The 25,503-nt window shown below is 35.3% G+C and overlaps 1 protein-coding gene across 2 annotated transcripts; it reads right to left on the bottom strand.

Annotated features, from left to right (window-relative positions):
• Positions 1-7,189: 7,189 nt before the first annotated feature.
• bpnt1 (bisphosphate nucleotidase 1) lies at positions 7,190-24,210 on the bottom strand. Of its 2 annotated transcripts, XM_021468396.3 has the most exons (10): positions 24,142-24,210; positions 22,649-22,776; positions 22,052-22,156; positions 20,001-20,108; positions 19,822-19,870; positions 16,918-16,983; positions 12,388-12,479; positions 12,101-12,298; positions 7,904-8,009; positions 7,190-7,785 (listed from the first exon to the last, which is right to left on the bottom strand). In XM_021468396.3, exons 2-10 carry the CDS (start codon positions 22,766-22,768, stop codon positions 7,634-7,636), a joined length of 996 nt encoding a protein of 331 aa, XP_021324071.2. In that variant the 5' UTR covers positions 22,769-22,776; positions 24,142-24,210; the 3' UTR covers positions 7,190-7,633. The 2 variants fall into 2 exon arrangements, with proteins under 2 accessions (XP_021324071.2, NP_001002354.1); NM_001002354.1 differs by lacking the exon at positions 16,918-16,983 and having other exon boundaries at positions 7,404-7,785; positions 24,142-24,202.
• Between the last annotated feature and the right edge of the window lie 1,293 nt (positions 24,211-25,503).

Here is a 25,503-nt window from a genome sequence, read left to right as displayed (position 1 = left end):
ACTAGCATGATTCTAGCATGAATTAGCATGTTGTTAGCATGATTCTAGCATGAATTAGCATGTTACTAGCATGATTCTAGCATGAATTAGCATGTTGTTAGCATGATTCTAGCATGAATTAGCATGTTACTAGCATGATTTTAGCATGAATTAGCATGTTACTAGCATGATTCTAGCATAAATTAGCATGTTGTTAGCATGATTCTAGCATGAATTAGCATGTTACTAGCATGATTCTAGCATGAATTAGCATGTTACTAGCATTATTCTAGCATGAATTAGCATGTTACTAGCATGATTTTAGCATGAATTAGCATGTTACTAGCATGATTCTAGCATAAATTAGCATGTTGTTAGCATAATTCTAGCATGAATTAGCATGCTACTAGCATGATTCTAGCATGAATTAGCATGTTGCTAGCATGATTCTAGCATAAATTAGCATGTTACTAGCATGATTTTAGCATGAATTAGCATGTTACTAGCATTATTCTAGCATGAATTAGCATGTTACTAGCATTATTCTAGCATGAATTAGCATGTTACTAGCATGATTCTAGCATGAATTAGCATGTTGTTAGCATGATTCTAGCATGAATTAGCATGTTACTAGCATGATTCTAGCATGAATTAGCATGTTGTTAGCATGATTCTAGCATGAATTAGCATGTTACTAGCATGATTTTAGCATGAATTAGCATGTTACTAGCATGATTCTAGCATAAATTAGCATGTTGTTAGCATGATTCTAGCATGAATTAGCATGTTACTAGCATGATTCTAGCATGAATTAGCATGTTACTAGCATTATTCTAGCATGAATTAGCATGTTACTAGCATGATTTTAGCATGAATTAGCATGTCACTAGCATGATTCTAGCATAAATTAGCATGTTGTTAGCATAATTCTAGCATGAATTAGCATGCTACTAGCATGATTCTAGCATGAATTAGCATGTTGCTAGCATGATTCTAGCATAAATTAGCATGTTACTAGCATGATTTTAGCATGAATTAGCATGTTACTAGCATGATTCTAGCATAAATTAGCATGTTGTTAGCATGATTCTAGCATGAATTAGCATGCTACTAGCATGATTCTAGCATGAATTAGCATGTTGTTAGCATGATTCTAGCATGAATTAGCATGTTACTAGCATGATTTTAGCATGAATTAGCATGTTACTAGCATGATTCTAGCATAAATTAGCATGTTACTAGCATTATTCTAGCATGAATTAGCATGTTACTAGCATGATTCTAGCATGAATTAGCATGTTGTTAGCATGATTCTAGCATGAATTAGCATGTTACTAGCATGATTCTAGCATGAATTAGCATGTTGTTAGCATGATTCTAGCATGAATTAGCATGCTACTAGCATGATTCTAGCATGAATTAGCATGTTGCTAGCATGATTCTAGCATGAATTAGCATGTTACTAGCATGATTTTAGCATGAATTAGCATGTTACTAGCATGATTCTAGCATAAATTAGCATGTTGTTAGCATGATTCTAGCATGAATTAGCATGCTACTAGCATGATTCTAGCATGAATTAGCATGTTGTTAGCATGATTCTAGCATGAATTAGCATGTTACTAGCATGATTTTAGCATGAATTAGCATGTTACTAGCATGATTCTAGCATAAATTAGCATGTTACTAGCATTATTCTAGCATGAATTAGCATGTTACTAGCATGATTCTAGCATGAATTAGCATGTTGTTAGCATGATTCTAGCATGAATTAGCATGTTACTAGCATGATTCTAGCATGAATTAGCATGTTGTTAGCATGATTCTAGCATGAATTAGCATGTTACTAGCATGATTCTAGTATAAATTAGCATGTAACTAGCATGTTTCTAGCATGAATTAGCATATTGTTAGCATGATAGATAGATAGATAGATAGATAGATAGATAGATAGATAGATAGATAGATAGATAGATAGGTAGATAGGTAGATAGATAGAAAGAGGTAGATAGATAGATAGATAGATAGATAGATAGATAGATAGATAGATAGATAGATAGATAGATAGATAGATAGATAGATAGATAGATAGATAGATGGATACAGACAGACAGACAGACAGACAGACAGACAGACAGACAGACAGATAGATAGATAGATAGATAGATAGATAGATAGATAGATAGATAGATAGATAGATAGATAGATAGATAGATAGATGGATACAGACAGACAGACAGACAGACAGACAGACAGACAGACAGACAGATAGATAGATAGATAGATAGATAGATAGATAGATAGATAGATAGATAGATAGAAAGATGTAGATAGATAGATAGATAGATAGATAGATAGATAGATAGATAGAAAGATGTAGATAGATAGATAGATAGATAGATAGATAGATAGATAGATAGATAGATAGATAGATGGTGTATGAGCATGAGTCAAACAAGCCAACCCCCGCCTCTCTACGATGTTCTGATGCTGAGATATAGCTGGTGTCATATCGTTGCTAGGTTAGTCTGTTTTGTTGCTATGGAGTTGATTGACAGCTTAGACTGATGATGTATCAAAGCTTCTTGCCAGTATGAACAGTTAAAAACAACCCCCATGTCTCTATCACACTGCAGCATGACAATATCAGTCTGAACCTCTTTAATGGCAGTCTATGGGACAGTTGCTAGGGTGCAGTATCTGGTTGTTAGGGTGTGGCTAGAAAGTTAAAAGGCCATCGGTGATTGGCTGCTGGCTAGACTGAGTTAAATGAGCTCAGCCATTAGTCTGTAGGACAGTTTGATGCAGAGTTATGAGCTCACAAAGTTTGATCCAATGTAAAGTCAATGAGAGTCTTTTGCAATGGAAGTCTATGGGACGGTTTCTAGGGTCCAAAAGTGGTTGCTAGGGCGTGGCCAGAAAGTTTAAAGGTGATCAGTCATTGGCAGATTGATGGTCTGAGTTAAATGAGCCTAGTTAGAAGTCTGTGTGACATTCTGACGCGGAGTTATGAGGTCGCAAAGTTTGATCCAATGTTACGTCTATGGGATTTTTCCGACGGTCCCGGGACGTTTTTCGGGAAACCGAAAGTCGGATCAGTCGGAAAAGATATAGCAACTCGAGTCAGAATAGTTCGGAGGTCTGACCCAAGTTTGATGGTCATAGCTTGAAAGGCCTAGGACGAGATAGAGTTTAATTTTTAGTCTCAGAAGAAGAATAATAATATAGAATAATAATAATAAGTTTAATAGGATAACAGTAGTCTGGCTTGCTACACAAGCCAGCCTAATTATCCATTTCTTCAATGTATAACTTGTACATTCTGTTTAAAGAGCAATGAATAAATGATTTATTTATATATATATTTTTTGTTAGATTACATTAGGTTATAGTGAAAGCATTCGACTGCTTTCCTAACTGTTTCAATTGGGACAAAACTACTTGTGTTTGAAAAAAAAAAAAAACCCCAACCAAGATCAACATCTTTAGAGATTATTATTAATAACTATGTTGATATGTCTGTTTAAACACGCACCCAAAATCCAGACTTTTGCTCCGCTTCAGATCACGAGTACAGAATCCGTTTGGGAAACTGTCTATTTATCACTATGGAGCGCGTCAGCTGACGGCCCTGCACATCTATATGACTGTTTTGAGGATTGAATATGAAGGGGCGACGGCACCTGTAATGAAAAGGAAAGGGAATCGCGCAGTTTTTATGTTTATTTTAAAGTGTTTTCATTCCTAAATAAAGCGAAAGCACAGAACATACTTGATTTTAAGAGCAAAGAGCGGCCCCTAATGGTTCGGCAGTATGGGTTGCGTATAGGGAGGCTTGACTCTTTAAATGTTTATTTATTTGCCACCCTTCAGAAAAAGACTAAAGACACGGGAGAAACACGGGAAAATAATTTTACGGGATGATAGCAGGATAGAACTGAAAAATACGGGAGAATCCCGGGAAAAACGGGAGGGTTGACAGGTATGGCATGTAGCATGTGGGCCAAACATGGCTCGGGTTTGGCAGAGGTGGCACACAATATTTGGGACAGATGTAAAATGTAGTGTTTTACCCAGATGTTAATCAATATGTGGGGCATGGAAGTTTGTCCTATCTTGACCCACATTTAAAAATAATTTTAATTATTTTCAAATAAAGAATAAAACTTCTATCAGGTCGCTTTAAGAAAAACTACGCTCATAGCACACCTAAAGATTCATTGGTTTTTCAATTTCATTGCAAACGTGACACACAAACATATCTGGCCCAGTTCAGGCTCAATTATGCGTTATTATTCTGGCCCAGATATGGTCTATTTTTGGCGCGTGTCTGGAATCCAGACCTTGTCCAGTCATGTACCGGATTTCACTGCAGCATGTAGGCCAAGCAAAAGCTGATTGTGTGGGCCAAAGCTGGGCTAGAGATACTTTGCTACGTGGGTAAGTTCCTATTGGGCTGGTTTAGATCCTACACTGAAATTGGAACTCATTTTATTCCCAAAAAGAACTTCACATTGATCCCATTTCCTATTGCAAATGCAACAAAACTGTAGTTTCATCAGTGGTTTTAGGAACAGTGAACACTTTCCTCCAGTGCGAAAACCACTATTGTGTACCTTCCTGAAACAGATCTAATACCTTCTTCTTTAGACCTGCTGTATTTTTATTTACTTGTCATATGTAAAAGAAGATTTCTGGTACATTATTCAACATCTGTGTTCCAAGAAGGATTCAAGCTAAACAAGCAGTCAGTAAATGATGTATTATGAGTGAACTATGCCTTTAAGTCTTCAAACTGTTGAATAGATGGTCTGCAAGCTGCCAGATAAACTGATAATCCAATATGGGGAGACGGTTCTGATAGTACCTCAGGTAAGCCTTTTTCATATCATGCATTAATAAAAATATGACTTTTTTATTTTTATAGAAGATTTTTAAGAGTTTATGGACTTGTATATTATTAATTTGAAATAAAGATGTCTTCTCATCCAACTTGTGGTCGTGTTTTCAATCAAATGGGGTTGCAAATGGACTTATTTTAATGAATATTGTAAATATACATGCGGTCTGCCTGAGTAAGAGCTTGAATTTAAACTAGCAGATGAATAAGTCACTTTTATAGCACCACACATATTACATACTGTACAATATGACAAAAATATTGTAGGGAGAAATATTTCTCCCTAAATGGATTCTAAATATTGACATTAAGTAGAATCAATTATTGTAGCCCATCCACTGAACCACAATCTAATTCATCATTCATAAATGTTATAGTTAATAATAAAATTAACATTTTAGTGTAATAATTGGTGATATTAAACTCATTTAATTGCTTTACAGTATATGGAAAATACACATTTCATAACACGTTTCACAGCAGAAGCATTCAGATTTCATGATGCAACACTTACACAATCATCACAGAGTGAAGTTAAAAAAGTAAAGACAATAATGACCCCTGTCAGACATTCATTATATATATTAATATGGTCTAAATCAGTGGTTCCCAAACTTTTTGAAAGCATAGCTCCCCTTTGTAGGGCTTTTTCCCCATATGGCAACCCAATTCAACTAAAGTACATCTGTATATATGTATACAGTTGAAGACAGAACTATTAATCCCCATTTATTTTTTCCCCCAATTTCTTAACATCATAGTTTGCCATGATGACAGTAAATCATATTTGACTAGATTTTTTAAGACACTTCTATACAGCTTAAAGTGACATTGAAAGGCTTAACTAGGTTAACTAGGCAGGTAATTAAGCAAGTTATTGTATAACAATGGTTTGTTCTGTAACTATCAAAAAATATAGCTTAAAGGGGCTAATAATTTTGACCTTGACATGTTTTTTTTTTTTTTTTTTTATTAAACCGGCTTTTATTCAAGCCAAAATAAAACTTTTCTGTCTTTCTCCAGAAGAAAACATTTTCAGACATCCTGTGAAAATTTCCTGAATGTGTTGTATCATTTGGGAAATATTTAAAAAAGAAATTAAAAAAAATAATCAAAGGGGGCTAATGATTCTGACTTCAACTATAAAATAAAGTATAGATGAACAAACAACAAGTGACACAAATGGTTACATGAAATTATAATGAATGCATCACAACAGACATAATATGGGGTGAAACAACCCAATCAAAAGAATGATATATGCAAAGACTGTTTTAGAAAATCAGTATTTAAACTTTGTTTTATGTCATATATCAGTGTTTTTTTTCCAGATGTATGTACTTTTTATTTTAGGGTGTCTAAATTTGAAAAAAAAAAAAATGTACAATTCTGTGGAACCAATTTTGGCAACCACTGGTGTAAATCATTGGTTCCCAAAGTTTTTAGCCAAAGGCCCCCAAAATAACAATGCCAGTGACTCACGGTCCCGCTCTATCCTCGGAGGTGGTTAAATAAGAACAAACGGTGCACATACAGCAACAGGCCTATATAAACTAGAGCATGTTGATAACACAAAGTGCAACAGTCTAACAACCATGTATATTTTTATAAGAATGTATTCAATTGTTTAATGTAATTTAACACAAAATGCTTACAGCACAGAACACGTCTATTCTTGGTTTAATTGTGGATCCTTCATGATCAGTTGTAGTTTGTATTTTTTTTTATGCATGCCAGTACCGTAAAGGTGTCAAAGTTTAATAGGGTATATGCCGAGCTAGTGCTGTTCCCATGCTGATACACTTCCGGTGGCCTGTTATTGTGAACTTTTTTCCATTTTATACAGTTCCTTATACAGCATCGATGTTGTAATGTCATTAAAATACATTCAGTTAAATAAACTTTAGCATTTATTTAGTTGCTCAAGCGCAAAACGAGACAAATAGCTGTTTACTCACACGCGCCCGTCAGAATCGGCAGGCTAACGCAGAAGCTCCACTGAATATACTGGGGTAAAATAAATCCTCATATTATAAAGACATGGTGGGGGAAATGTAATTTAATGCAGTGCTTCTTGTACAATCTGAGACCCACTTTAAATCGGATATCACTCAGCTAGTGAAGATCGCTGATTTTTAAAGAAAACAGACCTTAAACGCACCGGATTTTGCATTGCCATTCAATTCGCCGGAAGAGCTTAACCCAGGTTACTGGCAAATTAAAAGTCCTATTAGCATGCTTCGGCATATACCCCATTGGTGTCATAAAAATCAATCTGCTGTGTTATTAATCTTTTAATTAATTAATAAACACCCTAGGGGTCACAATCCAACGGGAAAAAAGTTTGAAAGGCAGATGGCTTTTTTTTTTTGTTATTTACATGTTTTATTTTCTGGATTTTATAGATAAAATATGGTAATTCTAGCAGTTTAATAATATGTATTTGATTTTTAATAGAATGTATTTGAGTTTCACTTTGGGAACCACTGGTTTAATTAATAGATGGTAAAACACGAAACAAGAATTTTTTATTTATTTATTTTTATTTACAGTATAAATGCACATTGGCGGTTTATTTCAGTTACTTGTACCTGCAACATTATTACAAATGACATATTTGTTTATTTGGTCCCCCAATGAAAGCTACTCAAAACAAAATGATTAAAGATTTAAATGAGAAAAAAAATAAAAAATAAACATATGTCATAGCTCTCAGGCACATAGGTTTTGAGTGTGACTGTGTCCATTAATGGTTCAGTCTGTGGGAAGAGCCTGTTGGACGGCCTGCGGCACTCTGCTTAAATAGTACTCATGATTTCTCAATGTTGCCAGAACTCCAGCAGAATTCATGTGCTTCACATTGGCATCATATTTGTATGTATTCCCATGCATGTCTGTCAGTTTACCTGTGTATATATATAAATATATATAAAAACACTCAAAACTGATATATTTAACTTTAATAACTTGTATTTTTAAGTGGGGAGATGCAAATACTAAATAAATAATAGATGAATAAATTACCTCCAACTGCGTGCAGAATAGCCTCAGGTGCACAAGTGTCCCACTTTTTACATCCTAGACTGGCAAACACATAAGCGGAAGCCGTTCCCTCCACCAGCTGGATGATCTAATGAATGAAGATCTGATTAGTTACATTTCGAAGCCAATATTCCCTTTCATAAAACAGAAGGTGAAAACAACCCAGTTGACTGATTACTTCAAACAATCGTGCATCCACTAAACACTTGAGTCTTGGTTGAAAGACGTTTGACTGGCGGTGAAGCAACACAACTGACAACATATGAAACATGACAGTAGTATGTTTACATCCAAAGACGCTAATTAAATTTATGCTCAAAACTGGAATAATGGCATAAATCATTTGTGAATAGAGCACCAATTCCAATTATTAAGTCAAAGAGAACAAAATAGTCACTTCCTGATGAACTGGTGCCAAATATTGAAAATAATTATGGAGTTTTCTACGTTAGGAGAAGCCACTGTGGGCCTTTTTTCTCCTGTATAATAGATTAATAAGACCTCAAAAGACAAAGCGCAATGAATACATGGTGGCTTTCATGGGTGTGAGACCAATGACTATAAAATATGAACGATGCGATATCGCCTTTTCCCATTGAATGCTTGAAGGCAGGAGTGTCAAACTCAATTCCTGGAGGGCCGAAGCCCTGCACAGTTTAGTTCCAACCCTGCTCCAACACACTTACCAGTAGGTTTTAAACAAGCCTGAAGGACTCAATTAGTTTGATCAGGTGTGTTTAATTAGGGTTGGAACCAAACTGCAGAGCTGCGGCCCTTTTGGAGCTGAGTTTGACACACCGGATGTGCCGTGACACGGGACGCACATGACAGTTGAAAGTACAACACACCAGATGCGCACATTTGCATGCGGTTTAAAATGAAACTATTCAGATGGTGTGGCAGAAATATGAACAGTGTCCTGAATCGTGGCTTGGCGCCGCGGACAGCCGCCGACATGCGGCACTGGTGTGTGTACCCTGATAGAAACCTATGTTTAGACTTCTAAAATGCATGCCGCTTCTGGTGTGTATCCCCCTTTTTGAAGGCAAAATGCTTCATGATGGGCACAAACTGTCGCAAAAGACTGCTGAAATTGAGCCTGGCCATGCGCAGAAGAGACTACCAGATGGAGCCAGAGGTGGAATTAAGCTTCCAAGCAAACGCTTGTACGTCAAATTAACCACGCCCCCTGAACTTCTCACTTGACCACCGTTATCTGCACTACAACAAAGGCTTGCTAATGTAAACATAAGCACTTACATTTAAAAAACACATAATAATGATAATAATATACGATTTAAAAACTGTGATGTAAGCTGTTATAATTTAATAAAAGCAATCCATATTAGAAATGCAGAAATAAACGATTTCTCATACACTCAAGCCTGAGCTAGACTATTATGAGCACAAAAATATTCTCTTATAACAGGGTTGTTGGTATTTGTTACAAGAAATAACACTTGTAAGTTTTTTATTTTTAATTACCAATCATCAGAACCATACACACCATAGCTAACGATTTACCATGCGGGAAAAATCGTGCGTCTAAAAGATAAACACAGGAAGATTTCTAAATATCAACAGGTTATTTACACATCCCATCCCTGTACTATATAAAATAATCCTCATCAATTTGTGCAATAAACTTTGCATTATTAATACATCAACTGATGTCTATCAGCTGCTGAATCGCTTGTATATTGTTTATGATTTTTTGCCACCGTTTTCATTTGGTTTATTCCATGCATTCATTATATCTGGCAAAGAGGAATTTAAATTCATTTGAATGTTTATTATGAGTTTTTAAATTAAAAGCCAACGATACATGATGTATATAAATAATATAGAACATTTACAGCTCTATTTGCTATTTAAGATTCGGTTTCTAGAACGTTATTATGAATTAGCAAATTCAGTAGATTAACTCAATAACATGCGGAAACTCAAAATGCAGAGACGTCCTTTAAATCAAGTTCAAATAACCTTGCAGGAGATCAATGTGGAGATAGGCTAGCATTAGTCTTTTCTTCCTAATTATTAATTCAGACCCATAAAGAGAATTACTATGCGTGTATCAGCAAACTAATGAAGCCTGATAAAGTCCTGACCTTACAGAATGAACAGTGTTCCACCAGATCATGTATGTCAGAAAGTATAGTTTACTGCTGAACTAATTTTTTCATGGTAGCAACACTTCTCTCGAAGCTTTCGATGTCTGCTTTGAGAAACGATCAATCAGAACTCTCTATCACGATGACATGCCCAGCATTAAATTACTGGCTAAAAACATACTCTTTACAAAGATGAAGATCTGCACCTATATCAGTGTGATAACCAGTGCCTTAATTAACCAGAACCATCTTTTGGAACATTTTATTGCAAATGTAATTAATCTTTTTTTATTTGGGCTCAAGTCTCCTTCATTAACACGGAGGAGGCAGGCTTTATGACTTGTATTACAGCCAGCCCCAGGGGGCGACCTAACGGCTGAGACCTTGGCTGTTTCTCAATTGCAAAAACGCAGACAACTGACTTGCGTTCTTGTTAAGAACGGTCTTGCCAGGTGTTCCCTGAAAAACGTACTCAGGAGACCATGAGAACGTGTCCTGTGAAAAGTGAACGGGTTTTAAATGGAAAATTATTTTAACATCACAGCATTCATAAAACGATTTACTGTTTTTCCCCTTTTCAAAATATATACTATGCATAAAAACATTATAAATATACGTTGCACAATTAAATAAAACAGATTTTAATACGAATTTCAGCAAATAAACACCCATACATGTTTTTTATTCCTTTATTAAGATGTCCATGGTGAGGTTTACTTTGACCATTTAATTTAGGGAAACTCCTGAGATAAATAAGTTATATCTCTGAACTTCAATAATAAACCTAAATAAAGTGCAGCGCTTCTCACCTCCAGTCGCAATGACTTCTGGGACTTCTAGAGCGAGATTGGTGCTCAAGTCTGCATCGATGCATACTCGATATCAACAACACATCCACAAGAACACGAGGACGCAAGACCGATGAGGAACGCATATTGAGAAACAGCCCTTCACTCAAAAGCAGGCGTGTGGCACACTTGCTTGAGACGCTCTTTGGGAGCGCAAATGCTCAAGACAGTGCTGGAGGTAATAATATAATAATAATTCTAAACCACTGTGATGACATTACGGAGTTGTTTTAGAATAGCCAAAACAACATTTCAGATATCATCTTAGAATGTGGGTAGTCCACTGGTTAGTGCTTCCATCTTAGTTTATGCTCATTTTCTCCTATCGAATGAAAAGTTTATCCTACCCCAGCATTTTCTAAACGTATGAGCATCTTGGCATCTCTATTAAGCATTTTCTTTTTTCACATATCCAAAATGCACATAAAGATAAGTGGTTGGAAAGAGACAACAAATTTAGTGAGTACATTTTTAGGGTGCTTTTACATCTAGACTTTTGATTAGGAACCTGGTGCATTGGCCTAGGTAGCGTGATTCGTTTGGCATATGTGAATCCAGCAATCGCATTTAGATCTGTGCCAAAACAATCGGTCCGAGACTGCCTGAATGATGTGGTCTCGGATAGATTAAAGCAAACTCTGGAGTGGATCCTGAACTATTAACAAGAACTGTTTATCCGTTACGAACTGCAGTCTTGGTTTATCTGTTATTTCTCTCTATAATGTAAAGACTATAATCCAATGGCTATGTATTCGAACGTCTTCCCTCTTGTTTATATTTGGTGACAATGTCGCTTATAATGTCTTATTGCTCATTGTCATAAATTAAAATAAGGATGGTTGACAGCTAAGCGGAACTCATAGCGGGAAAATAAACTGTGGAACTGACCAATATGAGGAGAGTTTACTAACATGTGACTTGTTTTAACTATATTGGTCCATTTACAAACATTGTAACAATTTGAATCCCTGTTTCGGAACAAAACATTCAGTCTACAGGTGCTTAATCTATACTACTCAACGATGTACATTTCGTCATTAAACATAACGTTTTCATAGCCTATAGCTTAAAACAACTTGACAAGTATGTTGCGCTAGTAACAATAAATGTGTGTGCTCTGATCCACTCATCTAACGAATTAACAGTTCAATATCAAAAAGACAGTAATATTAACAATGAAAAATGATTCATCAAAGCAGTACCAAAGGTTATTATCCCACCTTATTTCCAGCTCCGCCCACTCTGATGACATCATGAGGCTCCATTGCTTGAACTGTGTCGATCACAAGTTTATTACTATGCGACCGTGTGGTCGTGATGATTCTTTTACCATCTGGGACCTCCTTGAGTTGAAACCCGAATGCACCCAAACCCAACACTCCCCATAATGTCCGGCCTAGAGTAGCACCAGCCCCCGCCTAATTGAACAGAGAGACAGAAGTTAAGTAATGCCAAACCTCCATAAAATACAGAGCAGTAAAATGTATGACCAATCAATCAGTTGGACCTGGTAGTTGTAGAAAGGTTGATTGATGACTCCAGCAATGGCTGTTCCTGCATGAGCAATACCTATGAGGACTGTCACATGATCCAAGAGCCCTGCAAGCAGACAGCATTACTTGTGTGTTTATTTGTCACTTAAAACATTACAATATTTTAACCCTACTATGATATTATATACAAGTCATGGCCCTCTATTTTATCATTGTAAAGGCAGTATGGAAATTAAGATCTTTAAGGGTGTTTTCAGATCTGTGGTTCGGTTCATTTAGTCCTAATCAAGGGCAACAAATGATACATTGTGGCATTTTCAGCCATTTTTGGGTACTTTTCAATTAGGTCCGAACCATTTGAACAAAACAAAACAAAATGCAGTCATGTGACAAAATCCACATCACTCATTGGCCAGATGTTATTGAATGCATTTCCTAAACTGCTTTTCGATTGGTCAGAATTAACCTGTGGGAAAATGGCGATGGAACTCTCGCAAGTAAACAAACTGGCAGACACAAAATGTCGCTTTTTACTATGGAGGTACAACTGATTGTATCTCTGCTCATAGTAAACTATAGGCAAAGGTGCATCGCAAGTCACTTTTGGAAAAGGCGTAAATTAGTTTTGCTAAATGATTATCTTCCGGAAATATTACCAATGATCCATCAGGTAATGTTTTTCCCCCTCTCTCTGTTAAAAATTGTTGGTAAAGCGCTGTAAACAAGTATTTTTCCTCCACATCCTATAATGCACATTGGACTACAGCATCTGGATTAGTACAAAGAGGCACAGTACTTTTAGTGGTTGGGTTTGTTCTAGTTCGCATCCTGTTCTCACCACAAACAAACCTCTCGAGGGGTTTCCTTTAAAGAATACAGAAACCACCTTAAAGAAGGCTCGGTATGCTTTTTTGGTCCGAGTAATCAAGTAAATCAGTGAACTAAGATGATGTTATTTTGGCACTGTTTATACCTCATTTAACAGATCATAGCAAATCTAGGTGAAGAAGACACTTTCCCATTTACACTCTAAACCAGGGGTGTCCCTGAGGTCACTGGAAACCTGAGGAACTCAGTCCTGGAGGGACAGTGTCCTGCAGATTTTAGCTCCAACTTGCCTCAGCACACCTGCAGGGATGTTGGAAAGCCTTGTAGGAGATTGATTAGCTAGCCCAAGTGTGTCTGATTGGGGTTGAAACTAAACTTTGCAGGACACCGGACCTCCAGGACCGAGTTTGGACACCCCTGCTTTAAATGTCAATTTCACTGACTAAAATGCTAAATTCTATGACTTCAATTTAAAGTCATCATAGAATGAAAGTTAACATTGTTCTTTTTTCCCCAATGATGACGCATATCCACTTGGAACCATCATGAAATGCTCTTGGGCAGATAATGATTTCGTCCTTTGTGAATACAAATATTATGGAGGTCAATGGCTGTTATTCCCCCCTCCCTCTTTGTGTTCAACAGAAGAAAGAAAGTCAAATCGGTTTGGAACAAGTGGGGGATGAGTAGATAGTAGTAGTAGTGCTAACCGTCGAAAAATAAAATACTTTGGTGGACACAACTTTACATACAAAATAAAATTGTACTTTGAATAGAAAGTCACCAAGACCAAGACACCAATTATTTTATGTTAAATAATGATGTTTTATGACTTTATCATAGCACCCAACTGAACGCAGTGCTAAATAAGAAGCAGGAAGACTAGGCTGGACTGCCAAATTCCAGAGTTCAGGAATCGCTGTCACTTTGTTGCATTATGGCTACTAAAAACAAAAAGAAAACTGACACAAATTAACATTTATCTAAATGACACTCTCAGCACCATCTAGGGCTTGTAGACAATTTCCCAAGTCAAATTTAAACATTTTAAAAAGCTCTTTCCAGATTAAATTTACAAACTTATCCAGCACTTAAGTTTATATGCATACTTCATTATAGATGCTATGTATTATTAGTAGAGTATTCTGAAAAAAATAATACTGGCATGTTTGCCTTAAGCACAACAAGGAATTATTGTCATTTACCATCTTAAATGCCATTTACTCACATTTTCAACGTGTCATCTTTAATCATAAATGTACATTTAATTTAATGCTACGCATTGTTTGCTTATGAAGCTGTAATCTCCAAACAATTTGAGTTCTCCCACTGTTTAAGCAAAAAGTGCAGATAAAAAAAAGACTAAATAATACATTAAACACGTGTAGAGATTTATTCATTCATTCATTTTCCTTTTGGCGTAGTCCCTTTATTAATCTGGGGTTGCCACAGCATATGTTTAACGCAGTGGTTGCACCATTCACATAATATTCAGGGCTCAAAATTAAGGATTTACCAAATTTATCTCTGACCACACTAAATATAAACAATTAATTATTTCTTAGCCACAAAATGTAAATGTGTCAAATCAAGTAAAATATAGCTGTATACTATACTTTTTATTTACATATGCACAGTAATCTGCCCTGGCTAAAGGTCCCAGATCACCAGTTAACTACACATAAATAGGGAGTTAATCTCCCATTAAAGCAATGTGATTGTAAAAAATGATTATTAAACCATATTAACGCAAAAGAAAGTAGGTAAAAAAAAAAAAACGTGAAGTAGTGAAAGGATCACACTCACGGTTAACGTTAGACCCATAAATAATCTGTTCAAAGAATGGTTAAAGCGAAAGCAACCATTGCTGCTTACAAAAAGACAAATTTGGAACTCTTGAAAGCAGCAGGACTGTGGGTGCATGTTCATCACTTTTTGTCTAGTCTATTTGAAAGAGAACCGATCACATCAGTTGTGATTCTAGACACAGCCACTTCATGCAAAGAAACAGGAGCGCGCACGCATTTTAAACAGTCACACACATCACCTCAGCTGTTAACGCGAGTGATCATTCTCTCATACCACATTCACCTGCTTTCTATTACTCGCACGAGTTCAATTATTTTTGTCAGTGTGTTGCTTCTTAATTCTAAGATTGCCTTTGCATGCATATTGAACCATCCTTATTGTTAAACCCTGCTTTTAAGAATTATTATACTGGGAAAAAATTTTCAACTAGCCAAAGTGGCAAGTGGAAGTGTCTGTCTTACCCGCCAATGCTGAAATTTACCCACATTTGGTGGGTGTTAGTGTCAAGCCCTGCTGGTAAACACTAGATTAAAATTCAAGCATTTTTAAGGATTTCCAGCACCAGCACGAACCCTGAACACTGGAAGGTTTACTAATATTTTACCACATTTTGTGGAAAAATATGAAAAAGCTCATGCTGTTAAAGCAGGTTTGCAACATATTTCTCCTTCATTCCCCCATCTTTCCCTCATAAAGTTCATGCCCATTCATTTCATCCCTCATAATGTGTCCAACAATTTATAAAAGTTGCATAAACTAACAACTAAAATGGAAGAAAGACACTTACCATTTTATTATATAATCAAAATACACCTCCCAACCAAAAAATGTCACTTTTTTGATTTAAGTATGCAAATATTTAAATTAGTTCACCCAAAATTCTGTAATTAATTACTCATCAATACAAAAATCTGAAAGCTTTGTTTAGTGTCCGAACACATATTAAGATTTAGTTTCATTTAGATCAGGGCTGTCCAAACTTGGTCCTGGAGGGCCGGTGTCCTGGATATTTTAGCTTCAACCACAATTAAACACACATAAACCACCTATTGAAGGTCTTTCAAGGTATACTAAACTTCCAGGCAGTTGTGTTGGAGGAAGTTGGATCTAAATTATGCAGGACACCGGCCCTCCAGGACCGATTTTGGACAGCACTGGTTTAGATGAAATCCAAGAGCTCTCTGACCCTCCATAAACATTTATAGTTGCAGCAACCAAAAACTTTCTCGAAACATTCCATGCGTCTTCAGTGGCTAAATTGTAATCATCTGAAGCTGATGCACACTTTATTCAAAACCTGAAAACACTAGATTAAAATTCAAGCATTTTCAAGGATTTCCAGCACCTGTACAAATCCTAAACACAACAATTTTTGGGCTGTACTTAGCAACAAAGAGTACAAATAAAGAAATACAAAACAGTGCTATTGCTTAAAGATGTAGTGTACCCAAAAATAAAAATTCCAAACCTATTTAAGTTTTCTTCTTCTGTTGAACACAAGGAAGATTACCTAAAGCAGGGGTGCTCAATCCTGTTCCTGGAGATCTACCTTCCTGAAGATTTCAGTTGCAACCCATATCAAACACCCCTGAGCCAATTAATTAGGACCTGAACACCACTAGATAATTACAGGCAGGTGTGTTTGACATGGGTAGCAACTGAAATCTGCAGGAAGGTAGATCTCCAGGAAGAGGATTGAGCACCCCTGACCTAAAGGATGTAAACAAACTAAAAAACTGCCGCTGACCTCCACACTATATTTTTGTTGTAACATTCTTCAGAACTGACATTTTAAACCAATTCAGTGAATGTAAATGGTGAGGAAATTGTCATTTTCAGAGTGAACTATGACTATAATTTTAAGATGACATCTCATGCCCCAAAAGAAAAGCATTAATTCACCGTACGGTTAGGTGTTCTGTGGGGCAGCACTGGCTTCTGTATGTAAACTGGGCTGTACAAAACCCTTGCAGCTACAAGAGAGACAGGAGAGCAAAGAGAGAGAGAGAAATGTGGGAAGAGAGAGCAGATTGCAATGAGACATCAATAGAGGAGTGTTGGATAAATGGAGGTCAACTAGAGGTGGGTTTAGAAAAAAAGAGAAAAACAAGACAAATATGAATCAAGAATTTTTTACAGTTCTGACCAATAGTGCACTGCAGAGGGAAGGGACGAAAACAGATACAGTTGAAATTTCTCAAGTGCTGTTTTTTTTTAATGGAGGGATTTCTTTTCAGCATATTTCAAACATAACTGTTCGATAACTCATTTCTTTTGACTTTGCCATGATGACAGTACATAATATTCTTCTAGTTATTTTGGAAGATAATAGTTCAGCTTAAAGTGCAATTTAAAGACTTAAGTAGGCTTTAGGTTAATTAGGATTAGGAAAGTTATTGGAGGACAGTAGTTTGTTCTGTAGGCAATCTGAAAAAGATATTCTTAATAGGGCAAATAATATTGACCTTAATATAGTTTAAAGAAAGCTTTTCTCCAGCCAAACTGAAAGAAATAAGACTAAGGGCCCTATCATAAACCCAGCGCAATGCGCGACACAATTGTTGTTTGCTAGTTTCAGCTCGGCGCAAAAGTCGTTTTGACGTTTTGCAGCACGCTGTTTAAATAGCAAATGTATTTGCGCTCATGTGTATTCTGGTCTAGAAAAGGAGGTGCTTTAAGGCACATTGTTGGCGCGTTGCTATTTTGAGGAACCAAAATACACTGTTCAATAGACCAGCTAAGAGGAGGTCTAAAGTCCAGCGCAGAGCGCGTTAGTTGTGCGCCTAGCTTAAACATTGCTTAATGCACACAAGATGTACAGCAATACACAAATATCTTTACAAATGGAAAAATAATTGAAGGATTAACATATTACAAAAATTATAATTTTCTAGCCTACATAAATGTAAAAAACATACTTTCATGCGTTCTTTTTGGGGGGCATTTTTAGTTTATTCATGACAATTTGATTTTGTATGTTATTATTATTAGCAGTATTATTTATTATATGCATATTTATATTTGTTGTATTAAAAACAAGCTTAGATTTGCCCACCTGTCAGGTTTAGACCATATGGGGCACAGCATGTGTTTTAGGATATAACTCAGTTGTTTGAGCACACTTCGTTATTATTGTTCATTTAATTGTTTGCCGGAAATTAGAACTGAATTTAGAAATAGTTTTGAAACAAATCTTTGCGCTTTATAAACAAAATTAATTATGTATAGGCTAATGGATGTCTGTGCGTACAACACGTTTCTTTATCCATGAGAGTGAAAGTGAAAGAATAATGAAGAGGCTCATCTCTCATTCCTGTGTTGTAGATGCTCTGTTTAACTGTTTTGTCTCTAGTAAAGCGCTTAATTTTTCCACTTACAAAGTCTGCCATGTAAATAGCAAATGCACCATGGCGCGATGCAACTGACTCCTAAAGGTATTGGGAGATGAGACTCTAATTGGTTTATTCTCAAAACACACCTATAACTTATTAAGAGAATAAGCTGAACCCTGTTAGACCATGCGCGACGGCGCAAAGCGGATTTTCCACTCTTTAAATAGCAAAAGTGGATTTAGACACGCCCTGCGCTTTGCATTTTGCGCCTAGATCATCGAAATAAAGCCCTAAGACTAAGTATGTTTTTCAATTCCAAGAACGCAGAGAACGAACTCGCATTCTTGTGGAGACCAGTATTGCCAAGCTTCCTTGGAAGAACGAACTCGAAAGACCACGAGAACAGAGAACTGGTCCTCTGTGAGAAATGAGGTGCTGCATTCTTCCCCGGTTCTTCACTCATACAGCAAATTATTGTTATTGTTGATGTCTGCATCGATGTGACCTTGATATCAAGAACAGATCCGGGAACTTTCACGCGTCCTCCGTTCTTGCGACCTTGAGTTTTGGAACGAAAATTTGGCAGTTGATGATAATGTTACATAGGAACACAAGGAAGCAAGACTGCTTATTGAGAAACAGCCTAAAATTAAACAAATATAGGAAATACTGTAAAAATTTCCTTTAGTCTAATAATTTTGACGTCAACTGTAAATGTGATTTAAATCTGGTGTGACTCAGCTGAGGTCATGTCAGAGCTTTGTCAGAAAAATGTCAGGTCCAAAAAATAAATAAATAAATAAATTTCAATAGCGCAGCTGTGTATAAAGCACTGCTCACAAAGAAGTCGTGTTGGTGCTATTTAACATACATGTTTGGCTGATCAAGGTCATGTGTAACTAAGAGCATTCAAATAAATTTTATGAGCTAAGTTATTAGATTAGATTCAACTTTACTGTCATTACACATGTACAAGTACAGGGCAACAGTTAAGGTCTAACAAGGAGTGCAATAGCAGCAAGTGCAGAATATAGGCATAAGCTTTAAAGTGCAGTTATGGAAGAACTATGGTGACATTTACACATGAATGTACTATGAACATTAAATACAGGTTGTGTTAACAATGAACAGAGATTATAGGCTTCAAACTTGTCCATGTGGACTTTCATAAATGGAGTGTATCATTGCACACTTATCCATAGGTAGAACAGACATTTTTACGAGGACATCTGATTGGTGAAATTTTGTCAAGGAAATTTTAGGTTTGATCTTTTGACGTGTGCACCGTGCACAGATTTAGCCATCGTTAGCACACGCTATTACGCCATCATCAATTATTATCTTTACTTAAAAAAACTGACTTAATATTTAACCGTTTCATGTATTACTTAGTAAGTGTAATTAAAATGAGAGTAGAAGAAATGACACTATAGAGTCAGACCTGGATGAGAAATGTAGAAAGATCTTTCAAGCGCTCACCTTCCGTATACTCTTTAGTTCCATCGAGAGGGTCGACCCACACAACTAGCTGAAAAATACAGATGAAAATCATTTGAATACCAAACTGTGCTACATACATGTTTATATTATACCATGTTCAGCTAGTCTTTCAGAATAAAACTAATTATAACCAAATGAACATTCTCTTTCTGCCTTACCTCTTCCTCTTTCAGGCTTGCATACTGATCTGGACAGGACTTTTCTAGGATTAAGCTGTTCTGGCCGTTCTCTATCAGGTCATCTTCGACAGTCTCAGCAGGTAAGTCCTGCATGCATTATTATTATTATTTAATCAAAATATATCCAATACAAAATTAAAGTCACTTTTTTGATTTAAGTAAGCAAATACTTACTACTACTAATTACTACTAATATTAGTTTACCTAAAATAATGTTGTTGATTACTCATCCTCGAGTCAATAGAAAAATCTGAGAGCTTTGTTCATCTTGAGAACACATATAAAGATATTTTAGATAAAATCCAAGAGAGCTCTGACCTTCTATAAACTACAAGGGTTCAGAGACATTCATAGTTGCAGAAAAGCAACCGAAAGCCTTCTCAAAACATTCCACGTATCTTCAGTGGCTAAACTGTAATCATCTGAAACTGATAAAGTGTTGTTGGGGGCTTCAAATGATTACAGTCGAACCAAGTCACATGGAATGATTTGACAAAAAATAAGTTTTTGATTCATTTTCTGATAATGGATGAGAAGATTCACCACACAGATGTGTTAAGCACTTTGAGAGTTCAGAAAATTATTATTTTAAAACATTTTATTATTTGAACATCTTGGGACCATTGAAGGATAAGTGTTCTCTAGAATATATTGATTTGTGTGTTGAAGACTGGAACAAGATGAGACTAAGTAATTAATAACATCACTCTCATTTCTGGATGAACTGGTCCTGTAAGAATCTATAAGATCATTACTTCAGTGATTGTTAACTTTTTGGCTTGTGTCATTTAACATTAAATGATTTTTCCTTGAACAACCATGTTAGAATATGCATCTCAGTATCATGACAATTCCCAGATTCATCTGGCTCAAATTGTAAAATTAGGCTTCATTTACATATGAATTGACCACCAATTGTCCTGAACACCACTGGACGAATTTGCTTAAGTACACCTTACAGACTGTTTCCCCTCAGCATCAGGTCTAAGTTTATTTCCATTAAGATGTCTTGACCAAGGCAGAACTTGTATTTATAACAAAAGTATCTCCACATCAACCAACTCTAGTACATACAGGATGTACAGTTAAAATCAGAATTAATAATTGATATAAATTAGTTTTTAGTTTTAAATATTTCCCAAATTATGTTTAACAGAGCAAGGAAATTTTCACAGTATATCTGATAATATTTTTTCTTCTACAGAAAAGTCTTATTTGTTTATTTCGGCTGGAATAAAAGCAGTTTTTAACTTTAAGAACCATTTTAAGGTCAAAATTATTAGCCCTTTTAAGCTATTTTTTTTTTCGATAGTCTAGAGAACAAACAAACGTTATACAATAACTTGCCTAATCACCCTAACCTGCCTAGTTAACCTAATTAACCAAGTTAAGCCTTTTAAAAGTCACTTTAAGCTGTATAGAAGTGTCTTGAAAAATATCTAGTCAAATATTATTTACAGTCATCATGGCAAAGATAAAATAAAACAGTTATTAGAAATGAATTATTAAAATTATTATGTTTAGAAATGTGTTGAGAAAATCTTCTCTCTGATAAACAGAAATTGGGGGAAAAAGTAAACAGAAGTCAATAATTCTGACTTCAACTGTACATTGGTGTTCAGAACAACTGGTAGTCAATTCAATAGTTTGAGCCAGATAATGTGACTTTAAATGTGACCATGAGATACATATTCTAAATTAGTTGCTAAGGTGAAAAGCTATGCAGTGTAAATGTTAAGGTTAAACGAATTGTTGCCAAATGCATAACCAACCAGCATTTTAATCACTGTATTAAAAAATAAAAATAAATCAGAGAGTTTTAGATATTTGTTTACTTCATTACAAAATACACTGTAAATAATCTTGCTGCTTACATTTTTTAAGTTAAATCAAATGGTTTTTTTTTAGTCATCTTAACTCACATCAGTCAAACTGACTAAAAATAAGCTTTGTGTAACTGAAAAAAAAAATGTTGCTATAAATTTTTGTCATGTCATTATTTTACAGTGAAGGCTGAGAAACTTACACACCTCTTCCCCAATAATAGTGAGTTTAGGGAAGCTTTTGGACAAGGATGCACAAATACTCTTCTGAACAAGCCTGTCGGCCAGTGTCTGTAGATCATTGGCTCCTGTCTGTGATGAATAAAAGCATATATAAAAATACAAATATCTCAATCTCAAGTAGGAAATGTTAGGATTAGGTATGCCTCAATACATCAACTTTCTTTTTAACTTGTCACTGAGTGTATTTATTTACCATGTAAATGTGTGTAAATATATTTGTATTCAGTTGTTATATTAATTTCAGTAATATGGTGTACAGTTACAATACAGGTTGTAAAGTAATATTTTAGTAGATATATTTTGAACCCTGATGAATAAGTAACTAAGCCGAAGGAATATTACTGCAGACTTGCTTTGTTTACCAAACAAGTAAATCTAATTATATTTTGCATCATAAACCTTAAATAAAATTGCATTTTTTAAATTTAATATTTAAAGCTTTTCCAAATCATTCAGCACAAATACACATTTTGTCTGCACGGAAATAGCAAAAAAAAAAAAAAAAAAAGTCCACAGATTCTGTGTGGCCCTGATTACAGGACATGTTATTACTTGTCATACCTTTTCAACAATACCGAGCTCTCCACTTTTGAGCACTCTTCGGACAATTGTTCCAGCCTTTTCTGCCACAGCGTGAGCCGAAGCCACCAACCGCATCAACACTGCAGGATTGCTCGCCATTACACCACCTGAAACAGAAAACACACCTCACTGCAGTTCAGGAGACACACACCCTGCAAACAACCAGGGGAAAAGTCACAAGGCAACAGGAGTTTTGCAAGTCATCTTTATCTGATCTGATTTATCTGAATTTAATTTTTTACTTAATACAGATCTACAGATCAGTTTTTTTTTTAACCACATTGGACAAAAACATGTCCAAAACTGTACTTGTTATTATCATTTGAATAACCTTTAAGTTGATCTCTCATTTATGATTATGATATTTACACTTTTATGAGATTTACACTAAAATCATCTGCTCATATTTAACTCCTATAGGAAAAGATTTTAAACTGAAAATAAATTGTAAATACATATCTATAGTTCTAATGTCTAATAGGGTTTAATTTTTTTTTCTCTACCATGATACGTGACTCTGGACCACAAAGCCAGTCTTACGTTATATATTTTAGCAATAGCTAAATACACAAATGGGTCAAAATTATTATATATTTTTTCCTTTTATGCAAAAAAAATAAAAAAAGGAATGATGATGTTCCGTGAAGATATTCTGTACATTTTCTACTATAAATACATCAAAACTTGATTTTTCATTATTAACAAATTCATTTGGGCAACTTTAAAAGCTTTTATTTCAGTATTTTGATGTTTTTGAACACTCAGATTGCAGATTTTTAACATCCTAACAAAGTATAAATCTATGGAAAGTTTATTTTACCAGCAATTTGTATTACTTATGTCTGGTTTTTTGGTCCACTGTAACGTCAAATGTCAAGAATTTATTGACAATTCTCTAGTTTGTTTCATTTCAGTCTTGCTAAGCTAACCCATTCTCAGACTTGAGCGAAAATCCTATTTTTCCTGTAAATTTAATGTTAGGTTTGTTCAAAATATTATCTATAGGTTTAAATAATATCATAGTTAAATATAATAGGTTAAACAATAAATTAAGAAATTAGCCTACACAATGATGAATATTATACATATTCAATTGTGTAGCCTAATTTGTTTCCCAGCACTTGAGAGTTACAATCAGAGACATTTTGTCACATATCACAATGATAAAGTATCAACCCTGACAATACATGAACTGTGGTTAATAAGTAATATATGCAAACGTTGCTGCACTGGTGAAGATCCTGCTAAGCACCAAGACACCAATATCTGTTAAATTACCATGGCCAAAAGCTCACATAGCCAAATTTGTTACTTACAAATAGTAATAGGAGGTAATTTTAAATAACAGTAGTAGCTAAAATCGCTAACAGTTAGTTCAAAGCCATTACTCGGCATTCATTCCTGTATGTCATATAACACTTCAGCGAAGACAGATAATTATCAGCATTTATTCTGTATATTAGCGGTCTTACCTTTAATCCCAGTGCGTGTCCAGCAAATGTGTTGAGTTCAGGTTCAGGTTCAACACTGACAAAATCTTGACAGAACTGCTAAACAGGAAGGCGTCAAGTACAACAGCGTCCTTTCTCACGTGGGGTCTTAGTGCCCGTTGTGTGTTAAGTATTATGCTAGTGAGACACAGATATCATCTTTCACACATATGAGGAAAAACTCAGAGGAAAAACACACATAATTGACATGGTTTAAATTTCTATTCTGCAGTTTCAGTTTAGCTTAAAATTGCAATTTTATTAAGTTATTGGGCCTGTTAATATTATTATTTTAACAACTTAATATTTCCTTGACTTATTTAGGACCCTTTGAAAGTGCAGTTTGTAAATTCAAACCATCGAACTCCGTACGAACACCATTGAAGTCCACTAATAAAATTTACAGAATATATAGAAAATTCCTGAAAATTTGTAAAAAATCTTAATTCAACTGAAGAAAATGAAATTAACATCTTGGATGACAAGGAATTGAGGGAATTGTTACCAAGTTTTCATTGTGTAAGTAACCTTATTCTTTAACTGGCAAACAACACTAATATTTTAGAGCAAAATCAGGTCGAAATGGTTCACTTGGAGTTTGGAAGTGGTAAACAGTCTGGTAAACACTTAATCCACAATGCCATTTAGCTGCTGTATAAAATAAAGTGTAATTCTAATTTAAAGCAGAATTCACTGTATTGTATAAATGTTTTTTGTACTGTAAAGCTTTAACATAATCTACTGCATAGTGATGCAGCAAACAAACGTGAATTGCAAACATTCACATTGCTATGCTCTCTTAACTGCTGTTTTCTCACAGCTGTCATTTAATTGTGTTTATTTACACAATTGCACATATTACATATCAATCTAAACATGGCTTTAATTAATCTGGGAACCATTGGGATTTTCAGTAACAGTATATCACAACTTTCTTTACCCCTAACTTTGAGTACATTGTATACAATGAATCATTTTGCACAAAGAAATTGAAATGAATGTATCATATACAAATGTATTAATACATCTATTATCAATTTGAGTATTTATTTGTTTAGGCAACAATTATCTACTTAAAGTTTTTTTTGTTTTGGTCATTTATGAGTTTTAAAGTGCACATCTTCGAAAACAATGGGCTTTATATGCACTGCTAGAGTTAAAGCCATCTACAAACTTCCAGTTGAAACGAGCTGAAAGACCATTGCAACCACTAGCACCGTCAGTAGCAACAGGTTAGCGCAGAAATTCAATAAAAAATACTAGGGTAAAATAAACTATCATATTTTAAAGACATGGCAGGGGTAGAGTAATGAAGTTTGCCCTGTACGCTTGCAATTTTTAAAG

This window comes from Danio rerio, chromosome 20 (assembly GCF_049306965.1).
Source record: "Danio rerio strain Tuebingen ecotype United States chromosome 20, GRCz12tu, whole genome shotgun sequence".
Taxonomy (NCBI): Eukaryota; Metazoa; Chordata; class Actinopteri; order Cypriniformes; family Danionidae; genus Danio; species Danio rerio.
Note: the sequence above shows the minus strand (reverse complement) of the source record. Positions and strands in the feature narration are given on the sequence as shown.

Bases quoted from the DNA above. Each gene is read 5' to 3' on its own strand.
- bpnt1 (XM_021468396.3), bottom strand. From the start codon at position 22,768: ATGGCGAGCAATCCTGCAGTGTTGATGCGGTTGGTGGCTTCGGCTCAC. The intron at 19,871-20,000 runs GTAAGGCAGAAA...TGTATTTTTCAG, and splicing joins CAAGCCTGAAAGAGGAAGAG to CTAGTTGTGTGGGTCGACCC. The intron at 16,984-19,821 runs GTGAGCGCTTGA...TCTCTCTTGTAG, and splicing joins AACTAAAGAGTATACGGAAG to CTGCAAGGGTTTTGTACAGC.